The sequence below is a fragment of the Aquarana catesbeiana genome, linkage group LG06 (assembly GCF_042186555.1).
Source record: "Aquarana catesbeiana isolate 2022-GZ linkage group LG06, ASM4218655v1, whole genome shotgun sequence".
NCBI classification, from domain to species: domain Eukaryota; kingdom Metazoa; phylum Chordata; class Amphibia; order Anura; family Ranidae; genus Aquarana; species Aquarana catesbeiana.
Genome location: NC_133329.1, coordinates 313,445,944 through 313,466,303, shown reverse-complemented (window position 1 = coordinate 313,466,303; position 20,360 = coordinate 313,445,944). Strand labels below are relative to the sequence as shown.

Genomic DNA, 20,360 nt, shown 5'->3' with positions numbered 1-20,360 from the left:
ACGAAAATTGGTTGAAAATTCCCAACGTCAAGAACGCGGTGACGTACAACACGTATGACGAGCTGAGAAAAATGAAGTTCAATAGCCAGTGCGGCTTTTCTGCTTGATTCCGAGCATGTGTGGAACTTTGTGCGTTGGAATTGTGTACACACGATCGGAATTTACGACAATGGATTTTGTTGTTGGAAAATTTGGAAACCAGCTCTCAAATTTTGTGTGACGGAAATTCCGATGGAAAATGTCCGATGGAGCCTACACACGGTCGGAATTTCCGACAACAAGCTCCCATAGAACATTTTCCGTCGGAAAATCCTATCGTGTGTACAGGGCATTATTTTGGTGAACCTGGTCCCCACAATTACTTGTATTTACCTTCTATTCATCTGCTGGGCTGAGGAAAGTAAACGCTTTCTCTGCTCCATGTGACAGGACTGGGTGCCTGAGTAGGCAATTATAGAGCACTAGCTCAATTACGTGGAAGAACAGGGAGTAAAAGACATGCATAAGACCTATGTAAAACGCGTCAATAACTACTGGTGTTGATTCCTTTTATTGGCTAGATTAACAGCTTGCGGGCAGCCACTTTGTGCCAGATCACGTACCTAGTACATGATCTGACACTTCCGGGTCTAAGGCACGCGTGCGCACTGCCGGCGACCCGCTCCCGCTGTAATTGGACACATTGGGAGCCAATCAGAGGGTCCGGCGGATGTGATGTCCGCCAGGACCCGCTGATCGTTCAGGAGACAGGCACAACTGAGGTCTGCCTATGTAAACAAGGTAGATTGCCATCCTGTGAGAGGGGAAAATGGACATCTTGTGTTTCTGCTAAGCAGGAACAAGGATCTTTACCTTCCCCCAGTCAAAGCACCTCCCCCACAGTTAGTAAGCACTCCCTAGGAGCACATTTAACCCTTTGATTGCCCCTGATGTTAACCCCTTCCCTGCCAGTGTCATTAGTACAGTGACTGTGCATATTTTTTTTAGCACTGATCACTGTATTAGAGTCACTGGTCCCCAAAACGTGTCTAAAGTCACAGTTACAGTGCCTTGCAAAAGTATTCACCTGCCTTGGCATTTTTTGTGTTTTGTTGCCTCACAACCTGTAATTAACATAGATTGTTTGAGGATTTGCATCATTTAATTTACAGAACACGTGAAGCAACCAACAAATAGGACAAAATAACAGAAAAAGTCAATGTTCATAACTATTCACCCCCCTAAAATCAATACTTTGTAGAGCCACCTTTTGCGGCTATCACAGCTCCAAGTCGCTTTGGATAAGTCTCTATGAGCTTGCCACATCTTACCACTGGGATTTTTGTCCATTCACCCTTGCAAAACTGCTCCTTCAAGTTGGATGGTTTGCGCTTGTGAACAGCAAACTTTAAGTCTGACCACAGATTTTCTATTAGATTGAGGTCTGGGCTTTGACTAGGCCATTCCATTACATTTACATGTTTCCCCTTAAACCACTCAAGTGTTGCTTTAGCAGTGTGTTTGGGGTCATTGTCCTACTGGAAGTTGAACCTCCATCCTAGCCTCAAATCACACACAGAGTAGTACAGGTTTGGCTCAAGAATATCCCTGTATTTAGCACCATCCATCTTTCCCTCAACTCTGACCAGTTTCCCATTCCCGACTGCTGAAAAACATCCCCACAGCATGATGCTTCCACCACCATGTTTTCACAGTAGGGATGGTGTTCTTTGGGTGATGTGATGTGTTGAGTTTGCGCCAGACAGAGCGTTTAGCATTTTCTTTTATGGCCAAAAAGTTCAGCTTTAGTCTCATCAGACTAGAGCACCTTCCTCCATACATTTTGGGAGTCTCCCACATGCCTTTTCACAAACTCAAAACTTGACATTTTGTTTTTTGCTGAAAGTAATGGCTTTCTTCTGGCCATCTGCCATAAAGCCCAACTCTATGGAGCGTACGGCTTATTGTCGTCCTATGTACAGATACTCCAGTCTCTGCTGTGGAACTCTGCAGCTCCTCCAGGGTTACCTTAGGTCTCTGTGCTGCCTCTCTGACTAATGCCCTCCTTGCCCGCTCCGTGAGTTTTGGTGCGCGGCCGTCTCTTGGCAGGTTTGCTGTTGTGCCATGTTCTTTCCATTTGGTTATGATAGATTTGATGGTGCTCCTAGGGATCATCAAAGATTTGGATATTTTTTTAAAACCTAACCCTGACTTGTACTTCTCAACAACATTGTCCCTTACTTGTTTGGGGAGTTCCTTGGTCTTCATGGCAGTGATTGGTTAGTGGTGCCTCTTGCTTAGGTGTTGCAGCATCTGGGGCCTTTCACAAAGGTGTGTATATGTAATGACAGATCATGTGACACTTAGGCTCCATTCACACTAGCGCGTTTTTTGATGCATTTTGCATTTTGAAGAAATGCATGGGAATTTTTTAACATGGTTTCCTATGGAACATGTTCACATCAATGCCTTTTTGTATCTCTGCATTTTTGGAAAGGGTCAGGGACTTTTTTTCATGCAAAATGCAGCGTTTTGCATGTAATACAATTCAATGGACAAGCATCAAAAACGCATGTGCACCGTTTTTGCAGCGTTTTTACAGCGTTTTTGATGCGTTTTTGCCGTTTGTTTTTTTTTTTTTTTTTTTTTTTTTTATTTTTTTTAAGACTGTAAAAAAACTGTAAAAAAAAAAAAAAAAAACGCAAATCGCAGCAAAAACGCCGCAAAAACGCTGCTCAAAAACGTGGCAAGCATGAAAAAAAAAACTCCAAAAACGCTCAAAAGCAACATGCATAGGTGTGAATCGAGCCTTAGATTGCGCACAGGTGGACATCATTTCACTAATTATGTAACTTCTGAAGGTAATTGGTTGCACCAGAGCTTTTTATGGGCTTCATAACAAAAGGGGTGAATACATACGCACATGACAATTATCAGTTTTTTATTTCTGAAAAATAGTTTTATGTATATATTTTTATAATTTTACTTCACCAACTTAGACTATTGTGTTCTGATCCATCACATATAATTCAGATTAAAAAAACATTGAACTAAAGGCTGTAATGTAACAAAATAGGTAAAAAGCCAAGGGAGAAGATACTTTTGCAAGGCACTGTAGGTGCCTGATTTGTCCACAGCAATATCACAGTCCCGCTATAAGTCGCTGATCGCTGCCATTACTAGTAAAAAATAAATAAATATATCCCATAGTTTGTAGATGCTATAACTTTTGTGCAAACCAATCAAAATACGCTTATTGGGATTTTCTTTACCAAAAATATGTAGCAGAATACATATTGGCCTAAACTGATGAAGACATTTTTTTAAAAAAAATGTATTGGATATGTTTTATAGCAGAAAGTAAAAAATATTGTTTTTACTTTAAAAATTGCCTGCCTTATTTTGTTTATAGCGCAAAAAATAAAAACGGCACAAGTGGTCAAATACCACCAAAAGAAAGCTCTATTTGTGGGAAAAAACAGACAAACATTTTATTTGGGTACAGCGTCGCATGACCGCGCAATTGTCAGTTAAAATAAACCTTCCGGGGCTGATGTGGTAAATAAAATCTTATATGTTTTATTTTTGAGACATCGTGGTGCTGGATTTTTTTCTCTGTGATTGGACGTTTGGATGCCTGAGTACTGGGGCATAGCATATGAGTCTATATCCCATCCTGCTTATCATTAAGGGCTTATTTCGTGGTAAATAATCAAATAAATTTCACGCAATATTAATGAGATGTGAATCAACATATATAAAATCCGTGAAAAAAACGAACAAAATTGTGACAATTAGGATAATGGTCAATAGGGGTACTGCTGCAGGGATAACTATCTCTGTATTGCAGCATATAGCTATGGCTACTATCTTATAATTACAGTGATATATATTTAAACATTACCGTGAATGAAAAACATGAATTCCTGTAGCCATTAATAGTTAGTAATAGGTGCCTGAGTAGATGAAGACACGTGACGGTGTCGTAACGCGTAGGGATTGGCTGGAGCGGTACACAGTTTTGAAGCACAAGTGAGAGGGCACTGAGAACGCCAGACCTTTTTTACATTACTCTGCCTTTTTTTAATGCATTAAATGTAAGAGCATTACTTAAAATAAATACCCCCCCTCCGATTTTAAAACTTTATTACGCTAGTGGAGCCTTCTTTTCTCCCCCTCCCCTATTTGTTTTATCTCCTCCACCGCTGACAGAACTAGATCGGAGATACATAGAAAGAACGATGGAGGAATAATAACAAAGAAAGCGAGGATCCCAGTGACAACCTCTACATTCAAAACCTATAATCACTTAATGCCTGTTGACTATAATTTGAAGGTGAGGGTCCTGTGAGACCATATTAGGAGACACCACCAGCAGGGACACATATCTACCACACTCTATGTGCCAGAATTGAATAAAAGAACTTTACAGACAGTTTTATGTCGCTACCCATCTATCTCCCCTAAGAACTTTCATTGCTAATGTTTGCACTAAAATTCAGCACTGAAGTGGATTTTCTTTCACCATTCTTTTTGATATTATGTTTGATATTCTATGGAAATATTTATTGCATTGTTTGCACATATCACCTATTACTAACTATTAATGGCTACAGGAATTCATGTTTTTCATTCACGGTAATGTTTAAATATATATCACTGTAATTATAAGATAGTAGCCATAGCTATATGCTGCAATACAGAGATATTTATCCCTGCAGCAGTACCCCTATTGACCATTATCCTAATTGTCACAATTTTGTTCGTTTTTTTCACTGATTTTATATATGTTGATTCACATCTCATTAATATTGCGCGAAATTTATTTGATTATTTACTATACTAAGTGTTGGTGTGAACACCCTCATTTTGCTGCAATATTGTCACTTATCTGTTATGTGATTTAATTTCACTTTAAAATAGCCCAGTTATCACTGTTATTTGCATTTTATCATCCGACGAGCGCGAAGGACACCTTTGTTTTAATTTATTTCGGGGTAGTAGCACTATTTCAATAGATGCATGGAGTAAAACACATGGGGGCTGATTTACTACTTACTTGTGGAGACCTGGGGGTTTATTTACTAAAGGCAAATCCACTTTGCACTACAAGTGCACTGCAGTCACTTTGGATCTAAAGGGAAGATCAGAAATGAGGGGAAGCTCTGCTGATTTTATCATCCAATCATGTGCAAGCAAAAATTTTGTTTTTTATTTTCCGTGCATGTCCCCTTCAGATCTACAGCGACTGCACTTCCAAGTGAACTTGCAGTGCAAAGTGGATTTGCCTTTAGTAAATAAACCCCTAGGTCTCCACACCCAGAAGTACCAGGTATTAATCTTTGCTCCTGGCGCTTGAACTGAGTGGAGTGTAAACATGAGTGAATGCTGCTGGGGGGCTGCAATAAAAATTTACCGGTTGCATTGCCCTGCTGTCCTTACTCTTTATTTTTCATTATAAAATATGTAACAGAAAGCACAATTTAAACAAAGAAATTCAAGAGGTTTGCAGAACGCCTGAATAAGGAATTTCCTACATTTCTAACCTTACCTTTACCTGTATTCAGTTTTGAATATCACTCAATGTTTACACTTTACCAGAACACTGGGCTCTCACCTGCTTTATCTTTTTAAAATGTTATTTATTATGAATAATTCTAATAGCTACTATACATTAGTTATCACATTTTATGATAAGGCTGACAAATTGTTGTTATAGAAGGGAGTGTCCAGCACTTGAGTCATTGTGATAGACACAGGCTATTTAAATTATTTGACTCACTGAAAACCAGATTAATAAGAATCTATTTCTGAGGTGGGTTCTTAGAGAGTGCAGACTACTCACTCAGACATGGCGGCCATTATTCTTTCACTGACATTCATCTGGATTGTTGTCATTCTGGGTCTTCCCACCTTGGCAGAGAGTGGAAATGTACTGGTAATTGCTCAAGATACCGATACGTGGCTTGACATGCGCACTATGGTGGATAAAATCCAACAAAACGGACATGAGATAGTGTTGGTGATACCTAGGAACATGATGGACATGGGCTCATTTGAAGGAATAACAGTGAAGATGTACAGTGCCCCTCTCCTTAAGTCTGGGCTCAGTATAAATCTGGAACCTATATCAGGTCAATCTCTGATGGACAGCTTGCTAAGTGCTATTAATACAGAATATAAGAGGATGAAGTATACTGCATCAGTTTTATCTTGTACCTGTCTGGATCTCCTGGCTGACCAGGAGTTGCTTAGTTTCTTGGAAAAAAGACGTTTTGATGTTTCAGTCATGGATCCTTTTTTTCCCTGTGGTCCAATCCTTGCAAAACATCTCCAGCTCCGATCCATTTATTTTCTACCCTCACTTCCCTGTGGCTGGGATAAAAAGGCTGCAAATTGCCCAAATTCAGATCACTCTAACCTAGGTAACAATCAGGAGGATATTTTCCAGCGAATGAGGAATGTTCTGTTTCACATTTTAGAAACCTTAGCCTGCCAGCAAATTGAGACTGAATACAACAGACTGGCCTCCAAGTTCCTACATAGAGATGTGAAGTTACTTGAAATATTTAGTCAGGCTGAACTTTGGTTATACAAATATGATTTTGTACTAGAGTCTGCTAAACCTTTAATGCCAAATATGTTGTTTATCGGGGGTCATAGCTGTCCAGAGAAGAAAAGAGCAAACCCGGTAAGTGTACTTAGTGTGTTCAAGCTCAACAGTCTAAAAAAATGTGTTGAGAGTTGTTGACCAGATACAGAGTGTGCAATGTACAAATTTAAAGAATGTGGTCTTCTAGTGTTCTTTGTAATAATGTGCCTTTTAGTGGGAATTTAAGCATTGTTTTTATGTGAAATACCAATAATTGCAAATAAGCCTGGAGTGAATCTGTGGTAAACCAGAAATCAAACGGTAACCTGTTAAATAACAGTATACACATTTTCTAAAAACATATGATCGGTGAATGGGGGACAGGGGGATGATGGATAGCTCCGCCCACTACATTAAAGTGTTACTAAACCCACAACAGTAAAATCAGTTTGTATATGCAGTAAAGCATGCTTGTTATACTCACTGTGGAACCTAAGGGGTTAATCCTCTGCCTTGTGTAAAAAGGTTGTTTGATCCTGTGTTGTCTGATCCTCCCCTTCTTCCACAGTCCCCAAACCATCTCCTGATTGAACAGAACCTTGGGGACAAACTACACATGCTCGGTTTGATGTGTGTTGCTAGAGAGTTTTTATTTTCTTTTAGAGAGTGCATGTGATCAGCACAAGGCCAATCAGCACTGTCCAGACAGAGGGTCAGGGCTCCTGCAGCCTAATAGGACAGTCACGGTAGAATGAAAACTCCTCCTACAAGCTTTAACCAGACACTGATAGAAGTCACAAGACTGCTTTAACTGCTAATGGGAAAAGATATTCAGCAGTTTATATTTATTAAACTATTGCATTTCCATGTTCTTTGTACTGTGGGAGACCAGATATAGTAAATGCAGGGTCCTGGGTTAAGTAACACTTTAATAGACCCTGTGTAATTCATAGAAGCTGTAGTATGGCTCTTTTAATGAGAACTCCTGACAGCCTTAGAACTGTATAAACTCCTGCAACACTGGAATATTATGTCAATCAAGGATGGCTAACCATGAGGACTAGATATAAAAGGGCTTAGGCCACCCAGACCAGCATAAACAGTAGCAATAACACCCAAAAATGTGATAGTGGGTGGCAGTGAGGTTTTATCTAACAATACCGAAGCTTGCCAGTGTGCTAGTGATGACAGTAGTAGTCCTAAATCAGATGGGTAAGCACAGTTATATTAGAATTAACATCAACAAAGGTAGAGGAATCTAGGGGGGGACCTGTGAGACTAATGGTAGGGGCAGTCCGTTTAGTTAGTCTTCTGCCAGCTTACATTGGGGCACTTTAACTGAGCATTGTTGCACTTGTGATAATCCTTCAACCCTGTGAGTAGTAATATGACAAGAAGTGCAGCTCAATTCAGTGCAAGTAGAAGTGGGTCGAAGGTAAGAACAAAGATTTGGTATGACTACAGCCCTGGGTTCGTAGTGGTGTAGGCTTGAGTGCGGCAAGGAGCCTGAGGCTAAAACTCATGATATTACACCAAGAGACATTTTGTTGTAAGAAGGTGAGCACCACAGCAACCTACTGAGTAGTGTTTATGGAGAACTTATAACCCTTATTAAAGCAATTGTAAAGTATTTTTTAATGAAAATAACACACAGGTTTATATTTACCAGCTCTATTCAATGGTATTGCACAAAGTGGTCCCCAACCTCCTCCTCTGATGTCCCCCACTGGCGCTCTTCACTCCTCCTCTTCCTATGGTGGCACACCTGCAGGCTCGCTCCAGAACCGGATTGTGTGCATTTATAGACACACACAGGACGCTCAGCCCTGTTCCCTTCTCAAAGGATTTGATTGACATCAGCAGGAGCCAATGGCTCCCAATGCTGCCTCTGTCCTGTGAATGCAGGGATAGAGAGGAGGAGAGAACTGCTACATATGGGCACAGCAATTGATCTAGTGAGGACTCAGGTAAGTATTTAAAAGGGCGGGGGGGGGGGGGTGATACAAATGCTGGTACATTTTTTCTTAATTCAGGGAGTGCATTAAGTTAAAAAATGTGTAGCCATTGAAACCATTATGTACTGGCAGTTTTAGCACACCGTTAGGACCTACTATTCCAAAATGTTTCCAACTGTAATGAATTAATGAAAAATAATGTTTGTAAAGATAATTTTTCAGAGAGCCTGAAAAATTATATGAAAACCATTGCAGTGACTTATTACTTACTAGGGATGGAGGTACTATATGTAATGACATGTGCGAGAAGCACAGCCAATACAGAAATGTGTATTTTAGTAGCTGGCTTAGGTCATGAGTGGGTGTGGGTCTGTAGATGACAGATCTGATAGTGGAGTGGTTGAGAAATTTGCACCGTCTATGGCCGGCTTTAGTCTGAGTGCTGCTGCTGTGCAAGAGATTAGTAGAGGCTAATATAAAGACAAATTCAAGTACTTACACTAGTTGCAGTTAACATACATTAAAGCTGAACTCCAGCATTACCGTCAGGCTTGAACAGTTGTACAGGCTCCTCTCTTGTATTACAATTGTGTACTCTGTAGTGCACACTGAGTTGCAGCAAGCCAGAAGCAGCAAATCGGATAAAGCCTTCCTCATGGCTGGAGGGCATCTAACATCTTGCCCTTTCTTCCCCAGCCCTAAAGGAGAAGTATGGCAAAGCCATACTTCTCCTGTAGGTCACAGGAGTGCAGTTTGTTCTGCATTCCTGTGACCCATTTTCAGCCGACAGCAGACTAAAGTCCACTGGTGGCTGACGCCACTCAGTTGGTCCAGGTTCAGGAAAGATCGGGCGGGATACACCCAGATGCATGGATGGGGACCTGACTCAGCCTCTCAGTGAGCCACTGAGAGCCTGAGCCAGCCCCTCCACAGCCCAGCACTCCCGTGAGCGCTGGAGGGGAGAGCAGAGAGTTGGTGACTGACAGTCATGGAGGAACCAGGGAACCAGGAAAGGAAAAATGTCAGCTGTAACATCAGTTTTCATGAATTTTGTTAATGCCATAACCTCTGTTTTTAAATCTGCCTGGAGGTCAGCTATGTCTGTTGAAAGCTTCCAATTCCATGAATTAATTTATCTCCACTGCAAATGGTAACTTTTTATGCTCACCTCAAAATACAGCTCAATAAAACTCACAGTTATTACCAGCCTGAGGTTTAGGGAGCAATAATAAATGTGGTAATGGTTTGTGAACTGAGTTTTGAAAATGTTAGAAAATAATTAAATCAAATTGTTTTGTGCAATATTGCCATAAGTGCATAAAACATTAATTTGTGTTCATACAAAAAAAAAATATTACATAAGGATTCATATACCGAATGTGTTATGCTTTTCTGAACTAAGCTTTGGAAATGTAATACAGTAGAACCTTGGAATACGAGCATAATCCGTTCCAGGAGAATGCTTGTAATACAAAGCACTCGCATATCAAAGCAAGTTTCCCCATAGAAGTCAATGGAAACGAAGATAATTTGTTCAGCATTGACTTCTATTGCATGCAACACCGCATGTGGCCAAAGGTGGGGGGAGAGCCTCTGAAAAATTTGGGGACAGCTCGGTTGAACTCGGAAACCCTCAGGAAAGGCTCTGAAACACTTGGGAACTGAGTATTTCCGAGTGATTCTGAGTATTTCCAAATGGCTCTGAACCATTCCGAGTGTCACCGGCGCCGCCGCACCTCTGGCCAAATGCGGTACTGCACACCCCGTTGGCTTGAATCCTGCTCGTTTTGTGAGACAATACTTGCAAACCGAGTCAGGATTTAAAAAAAAAAAAATTGCTCGTCTTTCAAATCGCTCATTAACCGCGTTACTCGTAAACCAAGGTTCCACTGTATACACATTAAGTTATGTTCCTGTAATAGTCTGTTTACTAAGCAACATACCATACTTGCATATTTCAGCTTTTAGAACAGTATATATTGTGATTGGCTGTAAGTGGCATAATCCAGGCTTTTGCTAATTAGTTCTTGCTAAAATATTTATTGTCCCATTTTTTTACAAAATAAATTTTAAGACAAACTTTTAAAAATCTTGGATGGAGTAGGGAATGGTAAAATTTTGTCACATTTCTCTATTTCTGTTCTGTCATCTATTTCACACTAGGGAAATGTTTTGTTACTTGTTGCACAGTAAACACAACAGCAAGTGAGAGGAAATGTCTCAAAAGTGAAAAAATATCAAATGGCCTTATTGGAAGATTTCCCCTCTATTCCTCTTTTGACGGAAATCAAAATTTTGAATATTCCTTCAATTTCTGTCCAAGTGACAGTGGTCACCAACACAAGCAGAAAGGGATTTTCCCTAATGGCAGCAATAAAGCCTGACAGGGGCTCTACCCCCTCACCACTGTATCCAAAAGATGTTTTGACTTTAGATACACTATACTTATGTGTTTGCTTTAACAAATCCTTACCGCTCATTCTGCACAGCCTTACCCCTGTGTGTCAGCGTTCTTTGTGCACAAAGTGTTCAAATATTTGTGCCATAAACATTCACCTGACATTCTGTTATCTAAGTCTCAAGGTCATTTGCTTTTGATTTTTTTTTTGTGCCATACAATGTGTATTCAAAGTTCATTTCTGAAAAGGATTTCAGCTCAGACTACAGTAACATTCATTCTGTGGAGCCTCTGGATCTAGCCATGGGGACCTGGGTCACGTGCTTCAGTTTTATTGGAATTCTTCTTTTCTCCACAGCATTTAGACTAAGTGAAAGTGGCAAATTGCTTGTTATACCACAAGATGGAAGTCCTTGGCTCGCCATGAGTAGCGTGGTTGAGAAGTTGTCCCAAAGAGGTCACCAAATTGTTATGGTAGTCCCTGAAGTACATTTGTACATAAATAAGATGGATAATGTCACAGTGAGAACTTTTACTGTACCCTTTAACAAAGAGTTTATGAAATCGATGGTAAAGGAGACTGGTCATGATATATTTCAATTCCGGCCTGTTCTGCAGGATGTGAAGTTTATGTATGATAGAATAGTAAACATAACCAGTTTTGTAGTTACTCAGTGTGAGTACATACTGCGAAATGACTCCCTTATCAAGTATTTGGAAGACTACAAGTTTGATGCTATGCTGAATGACCCCGTCTACCCATGTGGAGAAATCATTGCTGAACATCTTTCTATACCGTCCGTGTCTTTCATAAGGGGGGCTTTCTTCGGTGCAGACCTGGAAGCAACACAGTCTCCAGTTCCAGCTTCTTATGTTCCCAGATTCTTTACTGTGTACACCGATCATATGGAGTTTAGCCAGAGAGCGAAAAACTTTATAATAAGTTATATCGACCAGATTGTATGCCGCTTATTCTATGCACCCTATGCCCGTTTAGCTTCAGACTACTTGCAAAAGGATTTCACAGTTATGGATCTTTTCAGTAGAGCTTCCATTTGGCTTCTAAGATATGAGTTTGTATTTGAATTTCCTAGACCTATTATGCCAAACATGATCTTTATAGGAGGCATCAATTGTGTTCGAAGAAACCCTCTGACTCAAGTAGGTGCAATGCTTGCTACCGCTTTAAAGTCTGTGTTTCTATGTTTTTTTAACAATTGTGTTATTATTTGTTGTCAGTAAATAACAGGGATGAATTTCTCAACCAGCACACTAGGCCTTTGTGAATTAAGGTGCAACTCAAGCCAATTTTTTAAATATAATTTTGATTAGAGTGAGGAACAGTTACAGCCCCTGTAAACTTTTTTTTTACAGTTGTCTATGTTCCCATGCAGAAAGTTCTCCTCACTTCCTGTATTTTTAACGAACAAGAACGTTCAAAACCATCCTCTTTATTATTTACTGAGGGACAATTACTTTTCCTCAAAAAGTTGAATGCCTTTCTCGGTTTGCCCATGCATTATAGTTTGGAGAGTAAGTTCAAATTTGAAGTAATCTAAATCGTTTTTCTCTTACTACCTACTTTCTCAACTTTGTACAAATGCATATTTAACAATTTAGCTTTCAACTGCAAGACTGACAGATATAGTGAAACATTTGTTATCTGAAAAAGTTCAACAAAAAAGCAAAGTTCATTTGTGATAGCTGATAAGGAATTAGAGTGGATTACCAAGTGCATATAAGTGCATACAGTGCTGTGTAAAGTGTTTTGAATGAACTTCTTGGCAGACATGAGTTTTTGCAACGTTCTTAGATTTCTTTTTTTTTTAGTGACATTTAGACTGAATGAAGGTGGAAAGCTGCTAGTTGTACCGCAAGATGGAAGCCATTGGCTCAGCATGCGAGACTTGGTGGAGGAGCTGTCCCACAGAGGTCATGAGAGTGTTGTGGTTGTCCCGGATGTTAACTTTCACTTTAAGAATTTAGACCAATTCACTGTGAGAACTTTTTCTGCTCCCTACACCATAGAATATGTGGAATCAATGATGAAAGACTATGCGAATACAGTGTTTGAAGAGAGGACAGACTTACAGAAAGCAATGTATATGTATGATAGGTTGGTGAATATGAGAACATCTTATGTAGCAGCATGTCAGAACCTTCTTTACAATGAAACTCTTATCAATGATTTGGAAACATTCAAGTTTGATGCTATGTTGACTGATCCGATTTTACCATGTGGAGAGATATTAGCAGAACATTTATCTATTCCAACTGTGTTCTTCATGAGAGGGGCTTTTTTTGAGGTTGACCAGGAAGCAACCCAGTCTCCCAGCCCACTTTCCTATGTGCCACGATTCTTCACTGGGTACACTGACCACATGACCTTCAAAGAAAGAGTAAAAAACTTTCTGTTGAGATATGCTGAGCTGATTATGTCCCGAATTTTCTATGCTCCTTTTGCCCAACTGGCATCAAATTTTCTGCACAGGGAGGTCACAGTTCTGGACCTTTTTAGTCGGGCTTCAATCTGGTTATTAAGATATGACTTTGTCTTTGAATTTCCAAGACCTTTAATGCCAAGCATGGTATTTATTGGAGGAATCAACTGTGCCAAGAAGAAGCATCTAAACCAGGTAGAAATTATTGGTGTTAAAAATATTTGAGTGAAAAGAAATGCATGCAATCCAGCATGCTAAGTTGTGAATGGGCCTTAATTAAAGACCAGCAATGAATTTAACAGAAAAAAAAAAGATATTGGTGTTGAATTGCTACTTGTATCTCTTAACCTAAAGATGTGAATCGGCCTGCAAGTTTGCATTTTATTTTGGAGTTATAGAAAATCATATAGCCAAATCTTGTAAATATAAATAATTTAGTAGCAGATCACCTCACAAGCAAAACATCTTCATAAAAGACAAAAGACCTCAAAGTTTCTTCTTATTGGGGTTGAAAGGGGCTGTTCACATACTACTCTGTTATTTTCTATTCTATTCTAATCTATTCTTTTCTATTTTATTAAAATTCAAATTTATTTTATTTGAAATTCGAATTTCACAAGATGGTTATATTCTTTCAATTTTATTGTATTCTTTTTTAATCTATTCTTTTCTATTCATTTTTTTCTATTCCATTCCCTTATTTTCCATTCTATTTTACTCTCTTTGGAAATTGGAAAACAAATCGAAAACTTTTCGAATTCCAAAACTTTTCTAATTTGAAAATTAATCGAATTCGAAAACTATGCAAAATTGATTCTAAAACTATTCAAATCGTTTTGAATTCAAAATTGCGTCCGAATTTTTTTTTCATTATTTCGGATTTGTTTAAATTTGGTACTATTTTTAATTCGAAAATTCGGATACTTCCGAATTTCCGAAAACTGAAAATTCATCCGAATTTCAATTCGGATTGAAACGAACTGCACATGTCTAGCTGGTTAGAAGAAACCAGGACGGATATGTAAATGAGATTTTATATGAGGGTGAAATATTTACTTGTGCTTAAAATTAAAAGAAGAAAATAAATAAAAACAGTTTATTCCTAGAGTTCAACTTTAAAGAGAACTTGTGCTTTGACAATGTAGGGCAAAGCAACAGATTCACTCTAATTCTGGTGAACCTGGTCCCCACAATTACTTGTATTTACCTTCTATTCATCTGCTGGATTGAGAAAAGGAAACTCTCTCTGCTCCATGTGACAGGACTGGTTGCCTGAGTAGGCAATTATAGAGCACTAGCTTGATTACGTGGAAGAAAAGGGAGTAAAACACATGACTGAGACCTATGTAAGAGGCTAAAACGCGTCAATAACTACTGGTATTGATTCCTTATATTGGATGGATTAACCAAAAAGTTGAATGCCTTTCTCGGTTTGCCCATGCATTATAGTTTGGAGAGAAATTTCAAATCTGAAGTAATCTAAATCGTTTTTCTCTTACTACCTACTTTCTCAACTTTGTACAAATGCATATGTAACAATTTAGCTTTCAACTGCAAGACCGACAGATATTGTGAAACATTTGTTATCTGAAAAAGTTCAACAAAAAAGCAAAGTTCGTTTTGTGATAGCTGATAAGGAATTAGAGTGGATTACAAAGTGCATATATGTGCATACAGTGCTGTGTAAAGAGTTTTGAATGAACCTCTTGTCAGACATGAATTTTTGCAACGTTCTTAGATTTCTTTTTTTTTTGGTGACATTTAGACTGAATGAAGGTGGAAAGCTGCTAGTTGTACCGCAAGATGGAAGCCATTGGCTCAGCATGCGAGACTTGGTTGGAGGAGCTGTCCCACAGAGGTCATGAGAGTGTTGTGGTTGTCCCGGATGTTAACTTTCACTTTAAGAATTTAGACCAATTCACAGTGAGAACTTTTTCTGCTCCCTACACCATAGAATATATGGCATCAATGATAAAAGACTATACTGATACGGTGTTTGGAGAGAGGACAGGCTTACAGAAAGCAATGTATATGTATGATAGGATGGTGAATATGAGAAATTCTTGTGTAGCAGCATGTCAGAACCTTCTTTACAATGAAACTCTGATCAATGATTTGGAAACATTCAAGTTTGATGCTATGTTGACTGATCCGGTGTCCATGTGGAGAGATATTAGCAGAACTTTTATCTATTCCAACTGTGTTCTTCATGAGAGGGGCTTTATTTGGGATTGACCAGGAAGCAACCCAGTCTCCCAGCCCACTTTCCTATGTGCCACGATTCTTCACTGGGTACACTGACCACATGACCTTCAAAGAAACAGTAAAAAACTTTCTGTTGAGATATGCTGAGCTGATTATGTCCCACATTTTCTATGCTCCTTTCGCCCAACTGGCATCACATTTTCTGCACAGGGAGGTCACAGCTGTGGACCTTTTTAGTCGGGCTTCAATCTGGCTATTAAGATATGACTTTGTCTTTGAATTTCCAAGACCTTTAATGCCAAGCATGGTATTTATTGGAGGAATCAACTGTGAAAAAAAGAAGCATCTAAACCAGGTAGATATTGTTGGTGTTAAAAATATTTGAATGAAAAAAAAATGCATGCAATCCAGCATGACAAGTTGTGAATGGGCCTTAATTAAAGACCAGCACTGAATTTAACAGAAAAAAAGCTATTGGTGTTGAATTGCTACTTGTATCACTTAACTTAAAGATGTGAACTGGCCTGCAAGTTTTATTTTGGAGTTATAGAAAACCATATAGCCAAATCTTGCAAATATAAATAATTTAGTAGCAGATCACCTCAGAAGCAAAACATCTCCATAGGAGAAAAAAGACCTCAAAGTTTCTTCTTATTGGGGTTGATTTGCTTAAAGGTAAATAGGCTGTTCACTTTGCAAGGGAATTTGCCCCAGAGCCTAGTGAATGAGTTGAAGCTCTGCTTCCTTCATTGAATCATGTGCAAGGAAAAATGCTATTTTTTTTTATTTTCCATACCAGGCACTTTCCCTCCTACCTGCCCAGGACAATTTTTAGCTTTCAGCGCTGTCGTACTTTGAATGACAATTGCGCGGTCATGCAACACTGTACCCAAACAATTTTTATAATTTTCTTCGCACAAATAGAGCTTCCTTTTGGTGGTATTTGATCACCTCTGCGGTTTTCAATTTTTGCGCTATAAACGAAAAATACCGTCAATTAAAAAAAAAAAAACTGATGGGCACTGATAGGCGGTACTGATAGGCGGCAATGATAAAAATTGTGAATGTGTCTCTCGCGCTACTGAGAGTAATGATAAAAAGTAAATCTAATACAGAACTTCAAGTGATAAATCAATAATTGCAGCAAAACCTCAAAGTCTATCACTAAACACTAGAAAGTGGTAAAAATAAATAAAGTGGTCTTGCACAAAAATTGTCACTGAATAACTCTGTGATACAATGTACACACTTAATGTTATTGAATTAATACCTGAATAGGTGAAAAATAACAATATGAAGAATCAATGTGCAAAAATTGCCATGAAAACAGATATAAATAAATAAAGAAATTATAAATATCAAATATCAAAAGTAAAATGCGGCACTGATAGGCAGAACTGATGGGCACTGATAGGCAGCACTTATGGGCACTGATAGGTGGCACTGGATAGGCAGCACTGATAAGGGAGATTGGTTTTCAGCGTTAACTGAGGAAAGCCGTTTACCAGAACTTCGCTGGTTCACGTTGTGATCAGCTGTGATTGGTCACAGCTGATCACGTGGTAAGAAGCCTCTGTCAGAGGCTTCATACCACGATCGGAGTTGTGGTGTGTCAGAATGACACACCGCACCTCCGATCACTGTGCTGCGGGCGCACGCCGGCTGTGATATCCTGATCACACCATATCACGTCTGGTCAGGATATCACAACCACTTTGCCATCGTCATTCTGCTATATGGCGGGTGGCAAGTGGTTAAACTCTGGGACTAACTTCCATGCAAAGTGAACAGCCTATTTGCCTTTAGTAATTCAACTCCCTTGTGTTGTATGAGGATTGCAGACATGCTCTAAACCAGTGTCAAAATCAATAACCAGTTTGTGCTGAAAAGAATACCAGAAGGCACCCACCTACGAGCAGCATTAGAAAAACTTTAACGATAAAAAGACAATAAATAACTCGCAAAGGTAGCAAATATGGCACCTGTCATAAGCATATCACGGTACAGACCCCATGTGGATGCATGGCAGATCATTCCAATCCAGGAAACAGCCTCACTGCAGCTGGCTGGGTATAGACATGTGCAGAACTAAAAAAATAGTTTTGTTTTGTTTTGTTTCAATTCGTTGTTTGCATAAATTCGTTTAGTTAAATTAGTTTAATACTTTTAATTCGCTTTCGGAATTAGTTTAATTTATTTGTATTCAAATCGATTCAAATTTTTGCAATTTGAATTCAAATAGTTTTTAAATCCATTTCAAATAGTTTTTGAATTCAAATAGTTTTCAAATTCGAATAGTTTTCCAATGTGAAAAATTTTCTCATTCGGAAAGTTTTCCAATTCGGAAAGTTTCTATTTTGAAAAGTTTTCCAATTTCCAAAGAGAATACAATAGAAAAGAAGATAAAGGAATAGAATAGAAAAAAAATGAATAGAAAAGAATATAACAGAAAATAAAAGAATAGAATATAATAGAGTAAAACAGAACAAAATAGAACAGAAAATAAAATCACAGAATAGAATACAATTGAATAGAAACAAACAGAATAGAATACAATAGAATAAAAAATGAATAGAATAAAATAGAAAGAATATAACCATCTTCTGAAATTCGAATAGAAAAGAATAGAATACAAAACAATATAATTCAAAAAACAATAGAATAGAAACAATATAACCATTTCCCAAAATTAAAATCAATTCAAATTTGAATAGAATAGAAAATAATAAATTAGACTAGAATAGAAAATACTATAATAGTATAGAAAAACAACAGAATAGAATAGAAAGAATATAACCATCTTTCTGTTCTAATCTATTCTTTTCTATTCTATTCAAATTAGAATTGATTCTCTTCGAATTTTGGGAAATGGTTATATTCTTTCTATTGTATTGTATTGTATTGTAATGATATTCTTTTCTATTGTATTATTTTCTATTATATTCTATTCTTTTCTATTAAAATTTAAAATGTATTCTATTCAAAATTTGAATTTAAGAAGATGGTTATATTTATTCTATTCTATTCTGTTTTTTTTTGTATACTATTCTGTTATTTTCAATTCTATTCTAATCTATTCTTTTCTATTCTATTCTTTCCTATTCAAAATTCAAATTTCAGAAGATGGTTCTATTCCTTCTATTCTTTTCTGATGTTTTTTTCTACACTACTCTGTTATTTTCTATTCTATTCTATTCTATTCTATTCTAATCTATTCTTTTCTATTTTATTAAAATTCAAATTTATTTTATTTGAAATTCGAATTTCACAAGATGGTTATATTCTTTCTATTTTATTGTATTCTTTTTTTATTCTTTTCTTTTTTATTCAAATTTTTCTATTCTATTCCCTTATTTTCTATTCTATTTTACTCTCTTTGGAAATTGGAAAACAAATCGAAAACTTTTCGAATTCCAAAACTTTTCTAATTTTAAAAATTAATCGAATTTGAAAACTAGGCGAAATTGATTCTAAAACTATTCAAATCGTTTTGAATTCAAATTGCGTCCAAATTTTTTTTTCATTATTTCGGATTTGTTTAAATTTGGTACTATTGTAATTCGAAAATTCGGATACTTCCGAATTTCCGAAAACTGAAAATTCATCCGAATTTCAATTCAGATTGAAACGAACTGCACATGTCTAGCTGGTTAGAAGAAACCAGGACGGATATGTAAATGAGATTTTATTTGAGGGTGAAATATTTACTTGTGTTTAGAATTAAAAGAAGAAAATAAATAAAAACTGTCCCCACAATTACTTGTATTTACCTTCTATTCATCTGCTGGATTGAGAAAAGGAAACTCTCTCTGCTCCATGTGACAGGTCCGGGTGCCTGAGTAGGCAATTATAGAGCACTAGCTCGATTACGTGGAAGAAAAGGGAGTAAAACACATGACTAAGACCTATGTAAGAGGCTAAAACGCGTCAATAACTACTGGTGTTGATTTCTTATATTGGATGGATTAAACGCTTGCGGGCAGCCACTTTGTGCCAGATCACGTACCTAGTACATGATCTGACACTTCCGGGTCCGAGGCACGCGATGTCCGCCAGTACCCGCCGATCGTTAGGGAGACAGGCACAACTTAGGTCTGCCTATGTAAACAAGGTAGATTGCCATCCTGTGAGAGGGGAAAATGGACATCTTGTGTTTCTACTAAGCAGGAACACGGATCTTTATCTTCCCCCAGTCAAAGCACCTCCCCCACAGTTATTAAGCACTCCCTAGGAACACATTTAACCCCTTCCCTGCAAATGTCATTAGTACAGTGACAGTGCATATTTTTTTTAGCACTGATCACTGTATTAGTGTCACTGGTCCCCAAAACATGTCAAAAGTCACAGTTAGGTGTCTCATTTGTTCGTCGCAATATCGCAGTACCGCTATAAGTCGCTGATCGCCACCATTACTAGTAAAAAAATAAATAAATAAATACATACATTCCATAGTTTGTAGACGCTATAACTTTTGCGCAAACCAATCAATATACGCTTATTGGGATTTTCTTTACCAAAAATATGTAGCGGCATACATATTAGCCTATACCGATGAAGTCATTTTTTTTTTTAAATGTATTGGGTATGTTTTATAGCAGAAAATAAAAAATATTGTTTTTTCTTTAAAAATTGCCTGCTTTATTTTGTTTATAGAGCAGAAAATAAAAAAAACGAGGAGGTGATCAAATACCACCAAAAGAAAGCTCTATTTGTGGGAAAAAACGGACAAACATTTTATTTAGGTACAGCGTCGCATGACCACGCAATTGTCAGTTAAAATAAACCTTCCG

General features: G+C 37.9%; 1 protein-coding gene and 2 pseudogenes across 4 annotated transcripts in view; all 3 read left to right on the top strand.

Moving 5' to 3' along the window:
• LOC141146890 (UDP-glucuronosyltransferase 1A1-like) overlaps positions 1–20,360 on the top strand; it is a 193,044-nt gene that overhangs the window by 81,961 nt on the left and 90,723 nt on the right. Inside the window, exon 1 of one of the 4 annotated variants that reach the window (XM_073633671.1) lies at positions 5,792–6,670. The exons of the other annotated variants lie outside the window; for them this stretch is intronic. Within the exon in view, the coding sequence (XP_073489772.1) occupies positions 5,831–6,670 (840 nt within the window). The 5' untranslated portion in view covers positions 5,792–5,830. Of the gene's footprint in view, positions 1–5,791; positions 6,671–20,360 lie in introns of those variants that run through there. 4 annotated transcript variants of the gene reach the window in all.
• On the top strand, positions 8,621–12,892 carry LOC141146891 (UDP-glucuronosyltransferase 1A1 pseudogene; annotated as a pseudogene).
• LOC141146893 (UDP-glucuronosyltransferase 1A5-like) overlaps positions 13,567–20,360 on the top strand; it is a 31,924-nt pseudogene continuing 25,130 nt past the window's right edge.